This window comes from Scyliorhinus canicula, chromosome 6, assembly GCF_902713615.1.
Source record: "Scyliorhinus canicula chromosome 6, sScyCan1.1, whole genome shotgun sequence".
NCBI classification, from domain to species: Eukaryota; Metazoa; Chordata; class Chondrichthyes; order Carcharhiniformes; family Scyliorhinidae; genus Scyliorhinus; species Scyliorhinus canicula.
The window spans coordinates 9347852-9368995 of record NC_052151.1 but is presented as its reverse complement, the minus strand read 5'-3'; the positions used below and the strand labels follow the sequence as shown (position 1 = coordinate 9368995).

The following is a 21144-nucleotide window of genomic DNA, read 5'->3' as shown; positions in this document are numbered from 1 at the left end:
TGATTCTGTCTGCACCTCCCGCTGCCTCAGGAAGGCAGACAGCATTGTCAGAGACCCCTCACACCCAGGCTTTGTCCTCTTCCAGACCCTATGATCAGGCAGAAGATACAGAAGTCTGAAGATCCGCACATCCAGACATAGGAACAGCTTCTTCCCCACAGCTACTAGACTCCTCAACGACTCCCCCTCGGACTGATCTGTTCCCTGGAAGAACACTATTCACGACGCCCTATGCTGCTCTTGCTCATGTATTTGCTTTGTTTGGCCCCTTGTTCTACACTGTAACCAATCACTATTTGCCGATGTACTTTGTCGATTATTCTTTTTATCTATTGCATATGTACTGTGTACGTTCCTTTGGCCTCAGAAAAATACTTTTCGCTGTACTTTGGTACATATGACAATAAACCAATCAATCGAGCTGTGAGGTTAAGGTATTCTGTCTACACCTCTGGTTGCTTCAGGAAGGCAGGCATCATTATCAGAGACCCCTCACACCCTCTTCTAGGGCAAATGGGGTGGAAACGTTTGAGATGGGTTTTTTCCAGTTAATAATAATAATCTTAATTGTCACAAGTAAGCTTACATTAACACTGCAATGAAGTTACTGTGAAAATCCCCTAGTCGCCACATTCCGGCGCCTGTTCGAGTAGGAGGGAGAATCCAGAATTTTCAAATTACCTAACAGCACGTCTTTCAGGACTTGTGGGAGGAAACCTGAGCACCCAGAGGAAACCTACGCAGCCACGGGGAGAATATGCAGACTCTGTACTGACAGTGACCCAAACCAGGAATCGAACCAGCGCTGTGAAGCAACAGTGCCTTAGTTTTTGTCTGTTTAGAAGCCTAAAAACTTTGAACTTCATTGTTTACATCCAATTTCACAGATTATTGCCTTTTACAGGTTCTCTGATTGACTGGGCCGGCAGTTTCAAAAGGGAGGATTAAGGTTGTTTATTTTTATAGCTCCATTAACTGAGAAGAGCAGCTGTGTGCAGTTTTTAGTCAGAGGTTGTCTCTTTGATCTCAAAAGCTTCCAGGTGGCTGAGTTACATTTCCAAAGATGGTAGCAAACTGAATTAATTTGGGATTATAAATTGTTATCAGCAAATGCTGCAAAGAACATCTATGTAGCACTACTTCACACACAATACTTTAGATTACAGCTACCTACCCTGGGGATTAAAGAACCCTGTCATCCAAAATACATTGGGCCTGCCGTCATATATCCAGGAGGAAAATTGTGCATTTCTCTCCAGAAACTCCGTGAACCAAAATCCCATTGTAGAAGAATCCCAGGAAATCCTCTTCCACACTGCAGGGACACGAGCGTTGTACATGTTATCCAAGGCATCTGTTAAAGTCTGTAAGGGAAAAGAGAGTGAGTATTGCACTTCATACAGAACCCTTACTCACCGAGATGTAGACAAATGAGGCTGGATTCACCATTTATGGCACTAAGTGTTGACGCCAGCGGAAGAACTGTGGCACTTCACGGCAAAAAAATTGGCGCCAAACTCTCACCGATCCTGTGACAGGTGAGGGGCTAGAAGCTGTGCTGAGTAAAACTCCAGGCTCCCATGATATAAACAGCTGGAGAATTCCGGGTCCGTGGCCGCGCATGCACACGGCGTGACCTGCAGCGGTCACGCCTTAAAACATGGCGCCAGCCAGGCGTGGACCTGACCTGCCAGATAATGCCCCCCATGCCACTCCATCAGACCTCACAGCCCTTGCAGAAGCCCTGCCCCCTCCCCTCAGCCAGCAGCACGGCTCCCAGCCAACTGTGGCGGCGCTGGACACAGTTGGCAGCTGACTGTGGTCCCGACTACTGAGACCACAAGTGAACTGCGCCGCCTTGAACTCAGCTGATCGGGGCGGAGCATCGGGGGAGGGCCTTCGAGTGACGCTCCAACACCGTTCCAAAGGCGACGGTATGACGCCATTTCGGAGGGGGTGAAGGATACAAAACTGGCATCAAACCGGCAGCACCCCCAATCTGCCTGATCGGTGATTACGGAATCGGCGTTGGGGAACAGTGAATCACACCCATAGTCTCAACGAATGAAGCAAAATATTGTTATGACTGGGTTAGAAGAGTTGAATTGACTCCTCTCTGTCCCACTCCTTACTTAGTTATAACAGAATAAAATAAAGGCTCTGAAGAAGTCATGTGGATTTCCCCTTCCTGGTGGCGCCTCGAAAATGGAGGCACTCTTGACCCTGAGGTTTCTATGACCAGCATGGATCCTTACAGGCTGAAGGTTGCAAGCCGAGCTCTCTATCTCTGGTGGATTTGTTCTGCTCCACCCCTGCTAGCTGGGTTGCCAGCTCCTTGAAATTGTGTCCAACTAACTCCAGATTTCCTCTCTTTACGATTGTGGCTTATGATTGTAATTCCGTGCAAGCAGGGAAGATAGGGTTGGGAGCAATTAGGTTTCATGTACCTTTCTCATATTTCTTCTTATAAGTAACCCACTAGTGGTGTCCCATGTGATTGATGTACTGCAGCTGTCCAGAGAGGTTCTGGGCCAGCATTCTCCAGAATGCTGAACCCATGCAGCTATGAGAACAAGGCTCACAGAGGCATGTCATTTGTGGTACCTGCTGGTGCCTTCAATGCTCGAGACCTTTTCCTCCTCCACCCACCCTCTCCCAGACAGCACATGAGATCTCCGTGTGAAATGGTGAGAATGGGGTGGGACCCATAATGGCCTCCCCACCTGTGAGCAAGTGGGCTGCGTTGGGGCTATGAGGTCTCACCATATCACAGTGTCACTGCAGCTCATGTCCACTGTACCATTCAGTGAGGTGACTGTTAATAGCTGAGGTTTCATGTACCTCGGCGGCGCAGATGAGATCATTCATCCTTGTTCAGAATTGCAAGGCAGTTCACTGCTGGAGACTCTGCTGCCGTGGAAATCTCCTCCCACGGGACGTTTGTCTCCCTGCCTAGCCTTCTCCTCCCATCCAGTGGCAAGGGGATGTTACTCACGGCCTCCACTTGGTCAAGAAGAATACCCAGGGAGATGATACTAAACTTGGCTTCCAGAGCTCCATGCCCTCTTTTGGCCACCTCCTCAATCAGCATGCTGGGTAACATGTTTACAAGGTCTGTGTAACATGTTTACAGATCCAGCAGAGGGCACCAGAGCGGAGCCGCTGATTGGCTGTTGGGGGGGAACTTTTCATCAGTGCATTGCGGTCACTATATCCAGAAGGTGTACTTGAGCAAGACACCCTCCATGTTCAAGTGAAGGCAAGCATCCAGCAGAGGGCAGCAGGGCAGAGCTGCTGATTGGCTGTTGTGGGGAAAATTTGCATCAGTGCATTGCGATCACTGTATCCAGAAGGTGGTTTGTGGAGGAGCTGTTGCCAAGTGACAGGGGAGTAGATAGGCAGTTCTGTGGTCGCAAATGAGACTCCTGAATGGTATGTGGCAAGAGCGAGGCCATGTGCTTTGGAAACTGGGCCGACCGGTCCTTTGTCCCCTTCACTGTTAGGTCAGATTACCTGAAGGTAATGCCTCTCCATTGTGCGCAAAACCCTGGTCATCAGGTGCGAGGCACTCTCGGTGTTACTGTACGTCGCGCAGGTCTGGCCCATAACCCGACCCTACGCCGCAGCAGTCACCCGGGCCATCTTCAAATTCATCTGGAGATCCAAGATGGACCGTGTCCGAAGGGACACCATGTACAAACCTCTGGGTAAAGGAGGGAGGAACGTACCCAACATCTCCCTCATCCTGATGGCCACCTTTGTGTGCAGCTGCATCAAGCTGTGCATGGACCCCAGGTCTGCAAACACTAAGTGTCACTACATACTGAGGTTCTACATGTCCCTGTGTTACAAAGGATGGGCCTGGTCTCATTGCCACGGAACAGTCCAAGTAGTTGGACCGTGCCGTACCACCTGACCCTCGTGGAAACATTTTTGAAGAAAAACACATTGGCCACAAAGTAATGAAGCAGTGGTCAGCACGCAATGTCCTCAAGGCCCTCAGGGAAAAGGAGACTGTGAAGGACTTTGGATGTTTCCCTGAGCAGACTGTCAGAGTCATCTGGCAGAACGCCTCATCACCAGAACTCACAAACAAGCACCAAGACCTAGCTTGGCTGGTGGTGAGAAGGGCCCTCCCCATCAGATTCTTCATGTACACCCGAAGGCTCAGCGCCGTTGCACGCTTCCCTCGGAGTGGCTGTGGGGGAAATGAGACAGTCACCCACCTCCTTGTGGAATGTGACTTTGCAATGAAGGTCTTGAGAGTCATGCGGTGGTATTTGTCCAGGTTCATCCCGAGCAGCTCTGTGACACAGGACTCTGTGCTATATGGACTGTTTCCATGGACACACACCGAGACAAACATCAACTGCTGCTGGAAGGTCATCAACTCGGTGAAAGACGCTCTTTGGTCTGCCCGAAACTTGCTGATCTTCCAGTGCAAAGAATTGTCCTCGACCGAGTGTTGCAGACTGGCACATTCCAAGGTCCAGAACTACGTGCTGAGGGACGCACTCAAGCTTGGGGCAGCTGCCGCCAAGGCGCAATGGGGAAAGACCACAGTGTAAGGTCTTACCAGCAAACGTACACCAAAGGGTGGGTAACAGTGTAAAACCCCTCGGTCTGGGTCATTAACAATCCAGTGTATAAAAGAAACATGACGATGTGAATATTTAAGAAAGAATTGTAATGTAAAGAGGGATATGTGTGTAATGTCATCCCAAATGAATGGAAGAAAGTCAAGGGAATGTGTAACTTTGATGGAAATGTACAGTCAAGACAATTCAAAATGTTCTGTAATGTTTACTATAAATTTTATGAATAAAGTTTTTTTTTTAAATGTTGCCAAATTAAAAAGTCGGACCTCAGAGTTTGTAATCTCAGGATTGCTACCAGTGCGACGTGGTAATCAGAGTAGAAATGAAAGAATAGGTAGGATGAATACGTGGCTTGAGAGATGGTGCAGGAGGGAGTGATTCAGATTTTTCGGACATTGGGACCGGTTCTGGGGGAGGTGGGACTACTACAAATTGGACGGTCCACACCCGGGCCAAAACTGGAACCAATGTCCTTGGGGGTGGTTTTGCTAACGCTGTTGGGGAGGGTTTAAACTAATGTGACAGGGGGGTGGGAACCAAATGAGGAGGTTAGTGGACAGTAAGTAGGTAGTAACTAAAGCCTGTAAGGAACTAGATCATGAAGTCAGCATAACTAAGGGGAAGAGTAGGCAGGGAGCAGATGATGAACGCAACGGGGATGGTGGTCTGAGGTGCATTTGTTTTAATGCAAAAAGTGTAGTAGGTAAGGCAGATGAACTTAGGGCTTGGATTATTACATGGGAGTATGATGTTATTGGGCAGCACGGTAGCATGGTGGTTAGCATAAATGCTTCACAGCTCCAGGGTCCAAGGTTCAGTTCCCGGCTAGGTCACTGTCTGTGCGGAGTCTGCACGTCCTCCCCGTGTGTGCGTGGGTTTCCTCCGGGTGCTCCGGTTTCCTCCCACAGTCCAAAGATGTGCGGGTTAGGTGGATTGGCCATGCTAAATTGCCCGTAGTGTCCTAAAAGTAAGGTTAAGGGGGAGGGGTTGTTGGGTTACGGGTATAGGGTGGATACGTGGGTTTGAGTAGGGTGATCATTGCTCGGCACAACATCGAGGGCCGAAGGGCCTGTTCTGTGCTGTACTGTTCTATGTTCTATGTTATTGGTATTACTGAGACTTGGTTGAGGGAAGGGCATGATTGGTAACTAAATATCCCAGGATATCGATGCTTCAGGCGGGATAGAGAGGGAGGTAAAAGGGGTGGAGGAGTTGCATTACTGGTCAGAGAGGATATCACAGCTGTGCTGAAGGTGGGCACTATGGAGGACTCGAGCAGTGAGGCGATATGGGCGGAGCTCAGAAATAGGAATGGTGCGGTACTACAGACCTCCCAACAGCGAGCGTGAGATAGAACTACAAATATGTGAACAGATTATGGAAAGATGTAGGAGCAACAGGGTGATGGTGATAGGAGATTTTAATTTTCCCAACATTGACTGGAATACACTTAGTGTCAGAGGTCTCGATGGAGCAGAATTTGTAAGGAGCATCCAGGAGGGTTTTCTAGAGCAGTATGTAAATAGTCCAACTCGGGAAGGGGCCATACTGGACCTGGTGTTGGGGAATGAGCCCGGCCAGGTGGTTGAAGTTTCAGTCAGGGATTACTTTGGGAATAGTGATCACAATTCCATAAGTTTTAGAATACTCATGGACAAAGACGAGAGTGGTCCTAAAGGAAGAGTGCTAAATTGGAGGAAGGCCAACTATACCAAAATTCTGCAGGAGCTGGGGAATGTGGATTGGGAGCAGCTGTTTGAAGATAAATCCACATTTGATATGTGGGAGGCTTTTAAAGAGAGCTTGATTAGAGTGCAGGCAGACATGTCCCTGTGAAAATAAGGGATAGAAATGGCAAGATTAGGGAACCATGGATGACAGGTGAAATTGTGAGACTCGCTAAGAGGAAAAAGGAAGCATACATAAGGTCTAGGTGACTGAAGGCAGACAAAGCTTTGGAAGAATATCGGGAATGCAGGACCAATCTGAAACGAGGAATCAAGAGGGCTAAAAGGGGTCATGAAATATGTTTAGCAAACAGGGTTAAGGAAAATCCCATAGCCTTTTATTCATATATCAGGAGCAAAAGGGTAACTAGACAAAGGGTTGGCCCATTCAAGGACAAAAGAGGAAAGTTATGCGTGGAGTCAGAGAAAATGGGTGAGATTCTTAACGAGTACTTTGCATCGGTATTCACCAAGGAGTGGGACATGACGGATGTTGAGGTTAGGGATAGATGTTTGATCACTCTAGGTCCTGTCGGCATAAGGAAGGGGGAAGTTTTGGATATTCTAAAAGGCATTAAGGTGGACAAGTCCCCAGGTCCGGATGGGATCTATCCCAGGTTACTGAGGGAAGTGAGAGAGGATATAGCTGGGGCCTAAACAGATATCTTTGCGGCATCCTTGAACACGGATGAGGTACCGGAGGACTGGAGAATTGCTAATGTTGTCCCTTTGTTTAAGAAGGGTAGCAGAGATAATCCATGTAATTATAGACCAGTGAGCCTGACATCAGTGGTAGGGAAGCTGCTGGAGAAGATACTGAGGGATACGATCTATTCCCATTTGGATATCAGTGACAGGCAACATGGTTTTGTGCAGGGAAGGTCATGTCTTACCAACTTAATAGAATTCTTTGAGGAAGTGACAAAGTTGATTGAGGAGGGAAGGGCTGTAGATGTCATATACATGGACATCAGTAAGGCATTTGATAAGGTTCCCCATGGAAGGCTGATGGAGAAAGTGAAGTCTCATGGGGTCCAGGGTGTACTAGCTAGATGGATAAAGAACTGGCTGGGCAACAGGAGACAGAGAGTAGTAGTGGAAGGGAGTTCCTCAAAATGGAGAACTGTGACCAGTGGTGTTCCACAGGGATCCGTGCTCGGACCACTGTTGTTTGTGATATATATAAATGATCTGGAGGAATGTATAGGTAGTCTGATTAGCTAGTTTGCAGATGACACTAAGGTTGGTGGAGTCGCAGATAGTGAATACAGCAGATACAATATAGATAGATTGGAGAGTTTGGCGGAGAAATTGCTGATGGAGTTCAATCCGGGCAAATGCGAGGTGATGCATTTTGGAAGATCCAATTCAAGAGTGAATTATATGGTAAGTGAAAAAGCCCTGGGGAAAATTGATGTACAGAGAGATCTGGGTGTTCAGGTCGATAGAGTGGTCAAGAAGGCATACGGCATGCTTTCCTTCATTGGTAGGGGTAATGAGTACAAGAGTTGGCAGGTCACTTTACAGTTGTATAAGACTTTGGTTCGGCCACATTTGGAATACTGCGTGCAGTTCTGGTCGCCACATTACCAAAAGGATGTGGATGCTTTGGAGAAGGTGCAGAGGCTGGTTTACCAGGGGCTGGTTTAGCACACTGGGCTAAATCGCTGGCTTTGAAAGCAGACCAAGGCAGGCCAGCAGCATGGTTCAATTCCCGTACCAGCTTCCCCAAACAGGCGCCGGAATGTGGTGACTAGGGGCTTTTCACAGCAACTTAATTTGAAGCCTACTTGTGACAATAAGCGATTTTCATTCATTTTTTTTTCATTTCAGAGGAGGTTCACCAGGATGTTGCCTGGTATGGAGGGTGCTAGCTATGAAGAGAGGTTGAGTAGATTAGGATTATTTTCATTAGAAAGACGGAGGTTGAGGGGGGACCTCCATTGAGGTCTACAAAATCATGAGGTATAGACAGGGTGGACAGCAAGAAGCTTTTTCCCAGAGTGGGGGACTCAATTACTAGGGGTCACGAGTTCAAGGTGAGAGGGGAAAAGTTTAAGGGAGATATGCGTGGAAAGTTCATTCCACACAGAGGGTGGTGGGTGCCTGGAACGCATTGACGGTGGAGGTGGTAGAGGCGGGCACGATAGCGCCATTTAAGATGTATCTAGATTCTAGACAGATACATGAATGTATACATGAATGGGAGGGAGCAGAGGGATACAGATCCTAAGAAAATAGGCGACAGTTTTAGATAGAGGATCTGGATCGGCGCAGGCTTGGTGGGCCGAAGTGCCTGTTCCTGTGGTGTAATTTTTCTTTGTTCTTTGTTTATGCAGTGCCATACAGCCCATTGGGAAAAACAAAAGTCAGTCTCTGATTGCATAATTAATGAGGCTGAGGTGACACAATACAATGTGAATTCCCTATGGCCACCGCAGTGGGAAATACTCCTCGTCTCCACCCCACTACGGGTCTGAGTCCCAGTAGAGGAAATTCCATTCTATGTCCTTCACAAATGCCAAAACTGTAGTTGCTGGAGGCTAGTGTCCTTCAATTAACATAAGTATTTTTCCTCAAAGGTTCAATATTACATATATGTATATAATAATATCCACACATATATATATATCCAGCAGGTAATATTATAAATTAACATTCTATGCAAGGCATTTCCATAACAACACACATGTTCTTTTCACAACCACAAAGAAACAGGAATGCAAATGCTGGAAATTTGAGGTAGAAATAAGTTGGGGAGATTGATCAACAATGAAGCAAGAAAGCCAGCTCATTTCAGGTAATATTGCCTTTAAGATGCTGATTGATCTGTGCATTTCCTGCTGATTCTGCCGAATTTTAAATATTTCATATCTTGGATGAGAGGTGGAATCTTGTGTCCTTCCCCATGATGAGTAAAATGGTGTGGCCATTGAATCAGTTGGGAGGGTGGCAGAGAAGGAAACTGCCACCTTCCCATGCTCACCCCAAGTAAACTGAAGTAGGAAGGCTTTCACATCCACTTAAGGAATAGGGATGGCTACAAGGTACATGCAGGTGAATGACAACCAACTCATGACTGTCAACCTCCATCCCCCTCTCGGAAATGAATCTGTCTGACAAGGGTTCCTTTGCTTAATCTCTACTGTGACAAGGTCTATCCATCAAGTCTCGAGGGTAGTGGATACAGGCAGAATGGTGTGACTCGGAAGTCTCTCACACAAGGCAGTCATCATCATTGTCAAAGAGTGAGGTCTCCATGTGCAGCCAGGTATGAGGGCGAAGGAAGACCCATCCTTGGTCCTCTCTTGCAAAGGGTGGGGTATGTGTGAGCATTAAAACATTTAGCAGCAAGAATGAATCCAAGAGATTTCCAAACATATTTGGGAGTGCAAAAACTATTTAGAATGATTGAAATCGATGCCCCCAGTGCTCATTCAAAAAAATTTACTTTTCCTCATTCTTTCGCAGTGTCTAGGTGATTCCCTGCCTCTGGAGCAGAGGTGAGGGAGTATGCTGACTACTGTGCTCTGTTATCTGTGATGACTTTGTTGGGTTTTATGGAAGGCCGAGGACTGACTGGTCCTGACCTGTTCTGGGTCTCCTGCTCAGGGGCAGATGTAACTCCTTGACTGAGCAGCTGGACCATTCCTGTTGTGGTCAGGATCACCTGGACACCTTTAAAGACTCCTGGATGCAGGCTCCCAGGATACCCAACTGATGTTCCTCCTCCCTTTGGGTATCTGAGAACCCTTCCTGGGCTTCTTGAGGAGAAGAGGAACCTGGAGGGAGGTGAATATACCTCATCCCCTTCTCGAGTAGCTGCTGCAAAACTTCTCCTGTGGTTACAGTGGTGGAGTGCGTCTGAATGCATCTCCATCAGAAGATGTTCTGCTGGACTAGGTTCTCCATGGCACCTGCCGTTATCCTCATGGAGACCTCGATGTGTTCACATGTCTGGGCCGCTACATCAGAGAGCACACAGGTAGGTTCCTCTGCCTCATGTGAGACCCTGTTGGGGGTCACTGACACAATATGTTTACTGTTCCTCTGTGTCCAGAAGCTAATCAGTTGACTCAGACTAAGCAGAGGAAGGCCCCTTTACCACTAGTTCACCAAGTTCCAGGTACTTTGGCTGTCACTGCCTCTTCCCGTACCAGCCTCCCCGGACAGGCGCCGGAATGTGGCGACTAGCGGCTTTTCACAGTAACTTCATTGAAGCATACTCGTGACAATAAGCGATTTTCATTTCATTTCATTTCCTGCCTGTGGGTTGGCCAGCAATGGTCTGTGACATTGAGCTGGTGCAGTTGAATGCTCTGATGGATTGGGAGAATTCCATCCCAAGATAGAATTAAATAACTTAAAATGCATCTCCATTGCCTTTCCTTTTTCTAAATAGCCATATCAGGGAATTAGGCTGGGTCTAAAGTACCTGCTGATGTGAGAGTATCAGAATAACACTGACCTCGCTCATGATGATGGTTCCCTCTATGGCCAGCTGTAAGTCAGTTAGACAATTCCGAAGCATCGTGATAACCTTCTGCATTCGGTCAATTTCCTGGCGTAGGAAAATATTAATCGAATTCAAAATTCCCATTTTTATGAGGCGAGCTTTAACCTGTCAAAACAAAAAGACTCTGTCAACATGAGAAGTAAGTTTCTCATCACCACTATGGTTCTAAATAGTACTTTAGAAGAGCTAATTTTCAGAAATGTTCCTTTTACGGCAGCAAATCTCTGATCAGCAATTTGAAAATGAAGTGGAGTGCTGCATTAAACACCCTTTGGACAAGAATAGCCCTGTGGTTTTGGATTTGGAGAAAGGATGCAGGAAGCATGGCAATTGATTAAGGCCAGAGATGTGGAGGACCTAATAAATTTAATTGCAGCTTATGTTTCTTCTTCAGAGCCAACACTGCAATGGATGATAGGATGTCTCTACCTAACCACTTCCCCATTATTTGACAAAGAGTCACCAGACTCGAAACATTTTTTTTTTTTTAATAAACAATTTTATTGAGGTAGTTTTTGGCTTTATAAACAGTTACAGACATCATCAGAAAGGAAGCAAAAAAGGCAAAAATGTGCAAGCATCCACGTACTTTCAATACTTCCATCATACCGTATTGCACAAGCCCGCTCCCCTCCCACCCGTACTACCCGCCATATTTTCCCTCCTACTCTACTCTACCCCCCCCCCTCCCCCCACCCCCCTGCTGACGCTCACTCTCCCGCAAAGAAGTCAATAAATGGTTGCCACCTCCGGGTGAACCCCTGCACAGATCCCCTCAAGGCGAACTTAATTTTTTCCATCCCCAGGAAACTTGACATGTCCGCAAGCCACCACTCAGTCTTCGGGGGCTTTGAGTCCCTCCACGCCAATAATATTCGTCGCCGGGCTATCAGGGAAGCAAAGGCCAGCACATCGGCCGCTTTCTCCCCCTGGACGCCCGGGTCTTCCGAAACCCCAAAAATTGCCACCCCTGGACTCATCACCACCCTTGTTTTAGCACCTGGGACATGACCCCCGCAAATCCCTCCCAGTACCCCCTCAGCTCAGGGCATGCCCAAAACATGTGCACATGGTTCGCTGGTCCTCCCGCGCACCTAGCGCATTTGTCCTCTATCCCGAAAAATTTGCTCATCCGAGCCACCGTCATATGGGCCCGGTGAACGACCTTAAATTGGATCAGCCCGAGCCTTGCACATGTCGCGGTCGAGTTTACCCTACTCAGGGCCTCTGCCCACAGCCCATCCTCCATTTCCCCGCCTAGCTCCTCCTCCCATTTAAGTTTCAGTTCCTCTGTCTGGGACCCTTCCTCCCTCATGAGCACCTTATAAATACCTGAGACTCTACCCTCCCCTTCGTCCCTCCCAGAGACTATTCTGTCTAGGATCCCCATTGGCGGGAGGCGCGGGAAAGATGGGACCTGTCTACGAACAAAGTCCCGCAGCTGTAGGTATCTAAAATCATTTCCCCCTACCGGTGCTATGTCTTTTCGTCCGACGTCATTTCGTCCAACGACACTTCGTCCACGTCTTTTCGTCCAACGTCTTTTTGTCCGCCCGTCTTTTGGTCCAACGTCATTTTGTCCGGTGATTTTTTTCGTCAAAGATTTTTTGTGACTTTTTACGTGTTTTTGCTGGATGATTTTTTTTGTCAAAGACTTTTTGTAACTTGACTTTTAGTAACTTGCTTAGTAGCACCACTCCACTTTAACTTTTGTACATGGAAATCTTCTCTAATGCACATAATATACAATAAAGGATCTTTATTACCGGCCTCTTTCCTTTAACGAGCCTCGTTAAAGGATAGTTATTATCGTTCTCTCGTTAAAGGATAGTTATTATCGTTCTCTCCCCTTTAACGAGCCTCGTTAAAGGATCCCACAGCGAAAATTGATTTCTTGAGGAATGTTGCTCACAATTTACATCAATTTTAAGTAATTTCGGGAATTCATCAGTAGTAAACTTTTAGATCTTTTTAACTGCATTTTTAGATTTTTTAACTTTTTAACTGCATTTTTAAGCTTGTATTTTACTTGAATTTCATCAATTACTTGCATTTTAGCAATTAAATTCACTTGCTGTATTGTGCCTGCTTTCTATCAATTAAATGCTTTTATACGGAGTTGATTTGCAATTGGTTAATTGGACGAAGTGACGTTGGACCAAAAGACGGGCGGACAAAAAGACGTTGGACGAAAAGACGTGGACGAAGTGTCGTTGGACGAAATGACGTCGGACGAAAAGACGCGACACGCCCCCTACCAACCCAAATTTCTCCTCCAAGCTCCTCAAACTCGCGAAGCTCCCTTCCAGGAACATATCACCCACCCTTCCCGCCCCTGCTCGCCGCCATACTCGGAACCCCCCATCCATACTGCCGGGGGCAAACCGATGGTTGTCGCAGATTGGCGCCCAGACAGACGCCCCCATCTCCCCCACATGCCTCCTCCACTGGCCCCATATCCGCAGGGTCGCCACCACTACCGGGCTGGTGGTGTACTTGGCCGGCGGCAGCGGTAGAGGAGCCGTGACCAGGGCTTCCAAACTGGAGCCCCTGCACGAAGCCGCCTCCACTCGCTCCCAAATAGACCCCGTACCCACCATCCACTTCCTTATCATAGCGATGTTGGCCGCCCAGTAATAATTGACCAGACTCGGCAACGCCAGCCCTCCCTCGCTGCGGTTCCTCTCCAACATCGCCTTCTTCACCCGCGGAGACTTTCCCGCCCAGACAAAGCTCATGATCAGCCCGTTAACTCTTTTGAAGAAGGACTGTGGGATAAAGATCGGGAGGCACTGAAAAATAAACAAAAATCGAGGGAGGATTGTCATCTTTACAGTCTGCACCCTCCCTGCCAGCGACAGCGGGAGTGCATCCCATCTCCGAAACTCTCCCTTCATTTGCTCCACCACCCTGGCCAAATTTAACTTGTGCAGCCTGCCCCAGTCTCGCGCCACCTGGATTCCCAAATACCGGAAATTTTCCTCAACTAACCTAAACGGTAGCCCTCTCAATCTGTTCTCCTGGCCCCTTGCCTGTACCACAAACATTTCACTCTTGACCGTATTTAATTTGTATCCTGAGAACTGGCCGAACTCCCTCAGCATTCCCAGTATAGTTCCCATCCCGGCCACTGGGTCCGACACGTACAGGAGCAGGTCGTCTGCATAAAGAGAAACCCTATGTTCCACCCCGCCCCTCACCATCCCCTTCCAACCCTCTGCGGCTCTCAGCGCAATCGCCAGCGGCTCTATGGCCAGCGCAAACAGCAGCGGGGAGAGCGGGCAGCCCTGCCTGGTCCCTCGGTACAACCTAAAGTACTCCGCCACTTCTCTGTTGGTCCTGACGCTGGCCCTCGGGGCCTGATATAATAATTTGATCCAATCCACCAATCCCTCCCCGAACCCAAACCGTCCGAGCACCTCCCATAGATATTCCCACTCCACCCGGTCAAAGGCCTTCTCGGCGTCCATAGCCACCACTACCTCCACCTCTCTACCCGCCGGGGGCATCATTATCACATTGAGCAATCTCCTCAGATTGGCCGCCAGCTGCCTACCTTTCACGAACCCCGTTTGATCCTCCCCAATCACCTCCGGTACACAGTCCTCCATTCTACCCGCCAGTACCTTTGCCAGGAGCTTGGCATCTACATTAATCAGGGAGATTGGCCTGTAGGACCCGCACACCTCCGGGTCTTTACCCCGCTTTAATATCAGAGATATGGTGGCTTGTGACATCGTCGGCGGCAGGGTCCCTCTGTCCCTTGCCTCATTGAAAACCCTCGCCAAGACCGGGCCCACCAGCTCAGAGAACTTCCTATAAAACTCTACTGGGTATCCATCCGGCCCCGGGGACTTCCCCGACTGCATGGCCTTTAGGCCCCCCAATACCTCCTCTACTCTAATCGGGGCCCCCAGCTCTTCCACTCGCCCCCCCCCAACTGTTGGGAATGTTAACCCATCCAGAAACCTTTTCATCCCCTCCGGTTCTTTTGGCGGCTCCGAAGTATACAGCTTACAATAGAAGTCCCGGAATACCCTATTCAATTCTGCCGGATCCTCCACTTTGTGCCCCCCCTCGTCCCTCACTCTACCTATTTCCCTGGCCGCCTCCCTCCTCCTAAGTTGCTGCGCTAACAGTCTGCTAGCCTTTTCCCCATACTCGTACACCACTCCCCTCGCCTTCCTAAGCTGTTCCACGGCCCTGCTCGTGGATAGTGCCCCCAGTTCCGCCTGTAGCCTCTGCCTTTCCCTGAGTAAAACCTCCCCCGGGGACTTCGCGTGCTCTTCATCTATCCGGCCCATTTCCCTGACCAATCTATCCATCTCTGCCCGGTCTGCCTTGGCTCTATGGGCCCCAATTGAAATCAGCTCCCCCCGCACTACTGCCTTTAGCGCCTCCCACACGGTCGCCGCTGAGACCTCCCCAGTGTCATTCACCTGCAGGTAATTTTTTATACATTTCCGAAGCCTCTCGCAGATCCCCTCCTCCGACAGCAGTCCCACATCTAGCCTCCATTGCGGGCGTTGATAGCTCGCTCCCCCGAACTGCAGGTCCACCAATGCGGGGCATGGTCTGAAATGGTAATTGCTGAGTATTCCGTGTTCTTTACCTCCCCCCTACAGTCCCTGCTTAACACAAAGAAATCTATCCTGGAATATACTTTGTGGACGTGCGAGTAGAACGAGTAGCCCCTTCCTGTTGGCTGTCCCTCCCTCCAGGGGTCCACTGCCCCCATTTGCTCCATAAACCCTTTCAGCTCCCTTGCCATTGCTGAGAGCCTACCCGTTCTGGGACACGACCGATCCAAAGTCGGGTCAAGGACCATGTTAAAGTCCCCTCCCATTATTAGCCTGCGAGAATCCAAGTCCGGGATCTTCCCCAGCACTCTTTTAATGAAGTCCACGTCATCCCAGTTCGGGGCATATATATTCACCAGCACCACTCTTCTCCCCTCCAGCCTGCCCCGTACCATCAGGTATCTGCCCCCCCTGTCTGCGGATATGCCCTCTGCCTCAAATTGCACACGCTTGTTGATCATGATTGCCACCCCTCTGGACTTCGAGTCCAAGTCCGAGTGGAAGACCTGGCTAATCCAGCCCTTCCTTAGCCTGGTCTGGTCTGACACTTTCAGATGTGTCTCCTGCAACATAATTACGTCCGCCCTCAGGGCCCGCAAGTGCGCGAACACCCGCGCCCTCTTAACCGGCCCATTCAGTCCCTTGACGTTCCAGGTGATCAGCCTGGTCGGGGGGCACATCCCACCCCCCCCCCCACCCCGCCGGTCAGCCATAGCCTTTCTCGGGCCGGCCCCTGACCCGTGCGTCGCGCCCTTCCTGGCCCGCCCTATAGCTGCCTCCACCCTCGACCTCCTTTCCAGTGCCTATTTCAAGTCCCTCTCCCGTCAGCAGAACAACCCCCCCCTCCCCTAACCCCATCCCCCGATACCCCCACCCTGCCATCTACTGGCTATAGCTTTCCCCCCCATCTGACTTCCTTGACTAGCCAATCTGCTAGCCCGGTGACTCAACACTCCGGCGCCTTCCTGTCCCATTCCCCTTGTTTCCCCGCCCTCCTCCCCACCCACTGGGGCAAGCCGGCTCCAGTGTCTTCCGCGAGCTGCACAAAAAGCCCAAACAGGAAAAAAAAAAAGGGAAAAAACATAGAAAAAAGAGAAAAAGCACATAAATGTCCATGAACAAAGGAAAGAGTCTCAAATGTTCCGTTTGGCCCCATTGGCCCAGCAAACCGTTGAGCAGCAGTCCAGGCACATTCGGCGTTCCTCCCCACAGAAATCCTCGGGCCCTAACTCGTGTCCTTAGGGCCTCCTTTCGGGGCCATCCCCAGGTCCCTCACAAAATCCATCGCTTCTTCGGGCTCGGAAAAGTAGTGGTGTTGACCCTGGTGCGTGACCCATAGCCGAGCTGGGAACAGCAGACCAAACTTCACGTGCTTCTTGAACAGCACCTCCTTGACATTCTTAAAGGCTGCTCGCCGCCGAGCCACCTCCTGGCTTAGGTCCTGATAGATGCGGAGCACACTGTTATTCCACGTGCTGCTCCTGGCGCTCTTTGCCCACTGCAGCACCCGCTCCTTGTCCACGAACCTGTGGAACCTAATCACCATCGGGCGGGGGGGTCCGCCCAGCCGCCCCTGCCTTGCCTGCACCCTGTGTGCCCCCTCCAGCTCCAGCGGTCGCGGAAAGGCTTCGGCCCCCATCAGCTGCTTCAGCAGGTCTGCTACAAACGCTGCAGCATCAGCTCCCTCCGCCCCCTCCGGGAGGCCGACCATCCTCAGATTGTTCCTGCGGACTCTATTCTCCAGCTCCTCTACTCTGTCCAGCAGTCTTCTCTGCCGCTCTTTCAGGCCGTCCACTTCTAGCGCTGCAACCGTTTGCGCATCCGCCTGCTCCTCCACCGCTTCTCCCAGCTCCTTAACTTTAACATCCTGGGCGTCCAGCCTCTGGTTCAGCTGATCCACCGCTTTCTGGATTGGGTCCAAGCTGTCCCGCTTCAGCGCTTCAAAACTGGAGTTCATTACCTGGAGCATGTTATCCAGCGCCAGCTGGATTGCTGAGTCCGGGTTCCGTGTGTCCGCCATCTTAGGTCCCAGGTAATTTTCTTCCGGTCCTTGTCTCTGTCCCTTTTTCTCCTTCTTCTTCTGCTTTCTGGAATCCCGCTGTTCCATATGCCGCAGCCCGCTCCTCAGCGCCTCCGCTGCCGCTTTCCTTCGCCCAGCTCCCTCAATTTTACCTCTTGGGCATCTGAAGTGGGTCCAAGCTGTCCCTCCTCAGCAACTCCAAACTTTTTCTTTTTCCCTTTGTCCTGGAGGAAGGAAGGTCCGTGGGTCCGCCATCTTAACCTGCAGGTCAGCTTCCTCCTTCTCTCTCTCTCTCCTTCTTCCTCACCTGCTGGCCTCCACACTTACATCCTCTGCAGCCCGCTCTCCTCCTCTGTTCCAGGCAGCCTTTCTGCCGCCTCCGTAGTCCCGCTATCGCGGGGAAACAGCTGTTCCAGCCGGCCGGAGTGAGAGCCCACCGAATGTGCGGCTCACTCGGACATCGCCGCCACCGGAAGTCCAGACTCGAAACATTAACTCTCTTCTTTCTCCACAGATGCTGCCAAACGTGCTGAGATTGCCCATTGTTTCAGATTTCAGCATCCACACTGTAGTGAATGTGATTCACACCGGATTATAATCTGTATATACATGTGTCTATATTGTAAGTGCAGTTGCACTACCTGAACTCCAGGGGGAGTAGCTCTGGGAATGCTTGAGAGTTGTATGGGGCTTCTCCCTTGGCTCCGCCCAGGACTCCTCCCCCGGGAGCTGCTGTATAAAGATCAGTGCCACAGGGTCAGCCGGCCAGTTCACCGAAAGTTCAACGGCTAACAGGCTGGCTCTGTTGTAAGTATATTAAAACCATTATTCTAATCCTACAAGCACGTGTCCGTAGAATTGTTGGTTCCAACAATTTAATATACTTAGGAAACAGTCGAAGAATTCATGGAAGCAGCCCTCAAGCCCGGACTCCTAGAACTCGACCCACAGGATGCAGAGGCTAAGGAAATTTTTTCCCACTGGCTGAGATGTTTTAAAGCCTACCTGGCAGAAGCCAGCACCGCCGGAACAACGGAGGAACAAAAACTCAGCCTACTACACGCGAGGGTAAGCCACAGAATCTCCACACAGTTGAATCCACCGAAAGTTCAACGGCTAACAGGCTGGCTCTGTTGTAAGTATATTAAAACCGCTATTCTAATCCTACAAGCACGTGTCTGTAAAATTGTTGGTTCCAACACACCGCAATTAGCTTTTATCTTTGTTCCCTTTATTTCACAATCTCTGCTGAGTCAGAAGCTGCAGCTTATACAAACATGCAGTTCTTGCCTCTCATTTTACTCACTTGAACCCTAGGGTAGCATGGTGGCACAGTGGATAGCACAGTTGCTTCACAGCTCCAGGATCCCAGGTTTGATTCCTGGCTTGGGTCACTGTCTGTGCGGTGTCTGCACGTCCTTCCCGTGCCTGCGTGGGTTTCCTCCAGGTGCTCCGGTTTCCTCCCACAATCCAAAGATGTGCAGATTAGGTAAACATGCTATCTTTCTCTTGGTGTCCAAAAAGGTTAAATGGGGTTACTGAGTTTCAGGGAAAGGGTGGAGGCGTGGGCTTGAGTAGAGTGCTCTTTCCAAGGGCCAGTGCAGACTCGATGGGCCGAATGGCCTCCTTCTGCACTGTAGATTCTATGAACCCTATCCTTGTTCCTTTTTCCTTTCAGGTACCAAAGAGCTGCCACCTGGTCAGGGACTAGTGCAGCGACATACAGTGCAAGAACAGTAGGATCCTAATGAAGAGCACTACTACTCAATCTTACACTCACAGCTAGGAGATCAGAGGTTGCACATAGGTCACATTGCAGCAGATCATATGAGGATCTTGACTGGGAAGGGTACAGAAAAAATCTGATGGACACAGAAACACTTGGTACATTGACAGGTCAACCAAAACGTCCGAGGTCATGAAGGAACCTGGCTCGGGCTTGGCACAGGGCTTCACAGAGAACTTGGAGTCCATCCTCACCAACATGGGAAAGGTGCAGGCACTTTCTATATGAACCTCATCCTGATGTAATGTCTCATGGTCAATGTCTCAGCGTCTAATTCAGTACAACCAAAGTATCCAATTTCCTATCCTGTGCTCAATTCTGAGAAGTAGATGTTGGCCGTGATTTACTGGCCTCGTTGAGCCTGGCTTGGTGTCGTGGTGAGGCAGTTGAATCTCACGAGAAGCCTCACGCAAGATTTGCGATGCTCGAGACGTCTCACGAGATTCAACCAAACCTCACGAGATGTCAAGATATGGATCTCACCCACACTGGCTCATTTAAATGTGCCTTTGCCAGATTCTGTGAGTTCCAGGGAACTGATGGCCTCCCCACCAAGTCCTTAACTGGGTTCCATTTAATACTGGTCTATATAAACGGGAACCAGGTGTAATAACACCTTGGGCGGGATTCTCCGACCCCCCCGCCGGGTCAGAGAATTGCCGGGGGTCGGTGTGAATGCCGCCCCCGCTGTCCTCCAAATTCTCCGGCCCCCAAAAATCAGCCTGGCCTGAGTCGCGCCTCCCGCCTCGGAGAATGGCAGGGACCGGCGTGTCTCAATGGGCCCCGGAGCTGCCCAAATTCTCCGGCCCGCAATGGGCCGAAGTCCCGCCCGTCTTTTACCAGTCCCGCCGGCGTAAAATGGAGTAGGTCCTTACCGGCAGGACCTGGCGGCGTGGGCAGCCTCCGCGGTTCTTGGGGGGGCACGGGGGGATCTGGCCCCGGGAGGTGCCCACCAATCCGCGGGCGGGCCTGTTCCATGGGGGCACTCTATCTTTCCGCACCGGAGGCTGCACCGGTCCGCCGTTCCCGGTGTGGAAACGAAGCCCTCTGTGCATGCGCAGGGATGACGCCAGCACATGCTGGTGCTCCCTCACATGCGCCAACTCGCCCTGGCCGGCGGAAGCCCTTCGGCGCCGGTTGGCGTGGCGCCAAACCCCTTTCCCGCTGGCCGGCGGGGCGCAAACCACTCCGGGGTGGGCCTAGCCCCTGCAGGTGCGGAGGATTCCGCACCTTTGGGGCGGCCTGATGCCGGAGTGGTTCACGCCACTCCGTCCTGCCGGAGTTGTCCACCCCGCCGATTACGGAAGAATCCTGTCCGTTGTTTCCCAGGCCAAAAGAGACTCTTGGGTAGTCAGGGACAGGGAAGGGTGGCACCCAGGCTCTCACTCTGACACCTGGGCACCTTGACACTGTCACCAGCGACCCTTAGCATTACAGAAAGGCAGACAGCATTGTCAAAGCCCCTCACATCCAGGCTTTTCCCCCTTCCAGACCCTTCCATCAGGCAGAAGGTACAGGGTCGGGATTCTCCCCTACCCGGCGGGGTGGGGGTCCCAGCGTGATGGAGTGACGTGAACCACTCCGGTGTCGGGCCGCCCCAAAGGTGCGGAAGTCTCCGCACCTTTAGGGGCCAAGCCCTAACATTGAGGGGCTAGGCTCGCGCCGCAGTGGTTGGCGCTCCGCCGGCTGGCGTGGAAGGCCTTTGGCGCCAAATCAGCCAGGGCCGAAGGGACTTCGCCAGCCGGCCGAAGTCCGCGCATGCGCCGGAGCATCAGCGGCTGCTGACGTCATCTCCGCGCATGCGCTGGGGAGGGGGTCATTTCCGCCTCCGCCATGATGAAGACCATGGCAAAGGCGGAAGGAAAAGAGTGCCCCCACGGCACAGGCCCGCCCGCCGATTGGTGGGCCCCGATCGCA

General features: G+C 50.7%; 1 protein-coding gene across 1 annotated transcript in view; it reads right to left on the bottom strand.

Annotated features, from left to right (window-relative positions):
- The window catches only part of LOC119966923 (dynein heavy chain 8, axonemal-like), a 1786259-nt gene that overhangs the window by 45948 nt on the left and 1719167 nt on the right, over window positions 1-21144 (bottom strand). Inside the window, exons 88-89 of the mRNA XM_038798881.1 lie at window positions 10794-10946; window positions 1175-1364 (exon numbers count right to left, since the gene is read on the bottom strand). Of these exons, the coding sequence (XP_038654809.1) occupies window positions 1175-1364; window positions 10794-10946 (343 nt within the window). The remainder of the gene's footprint in view (window positions 1-1174; window positions 1365-10793; window positions 10947-21144) is intronic.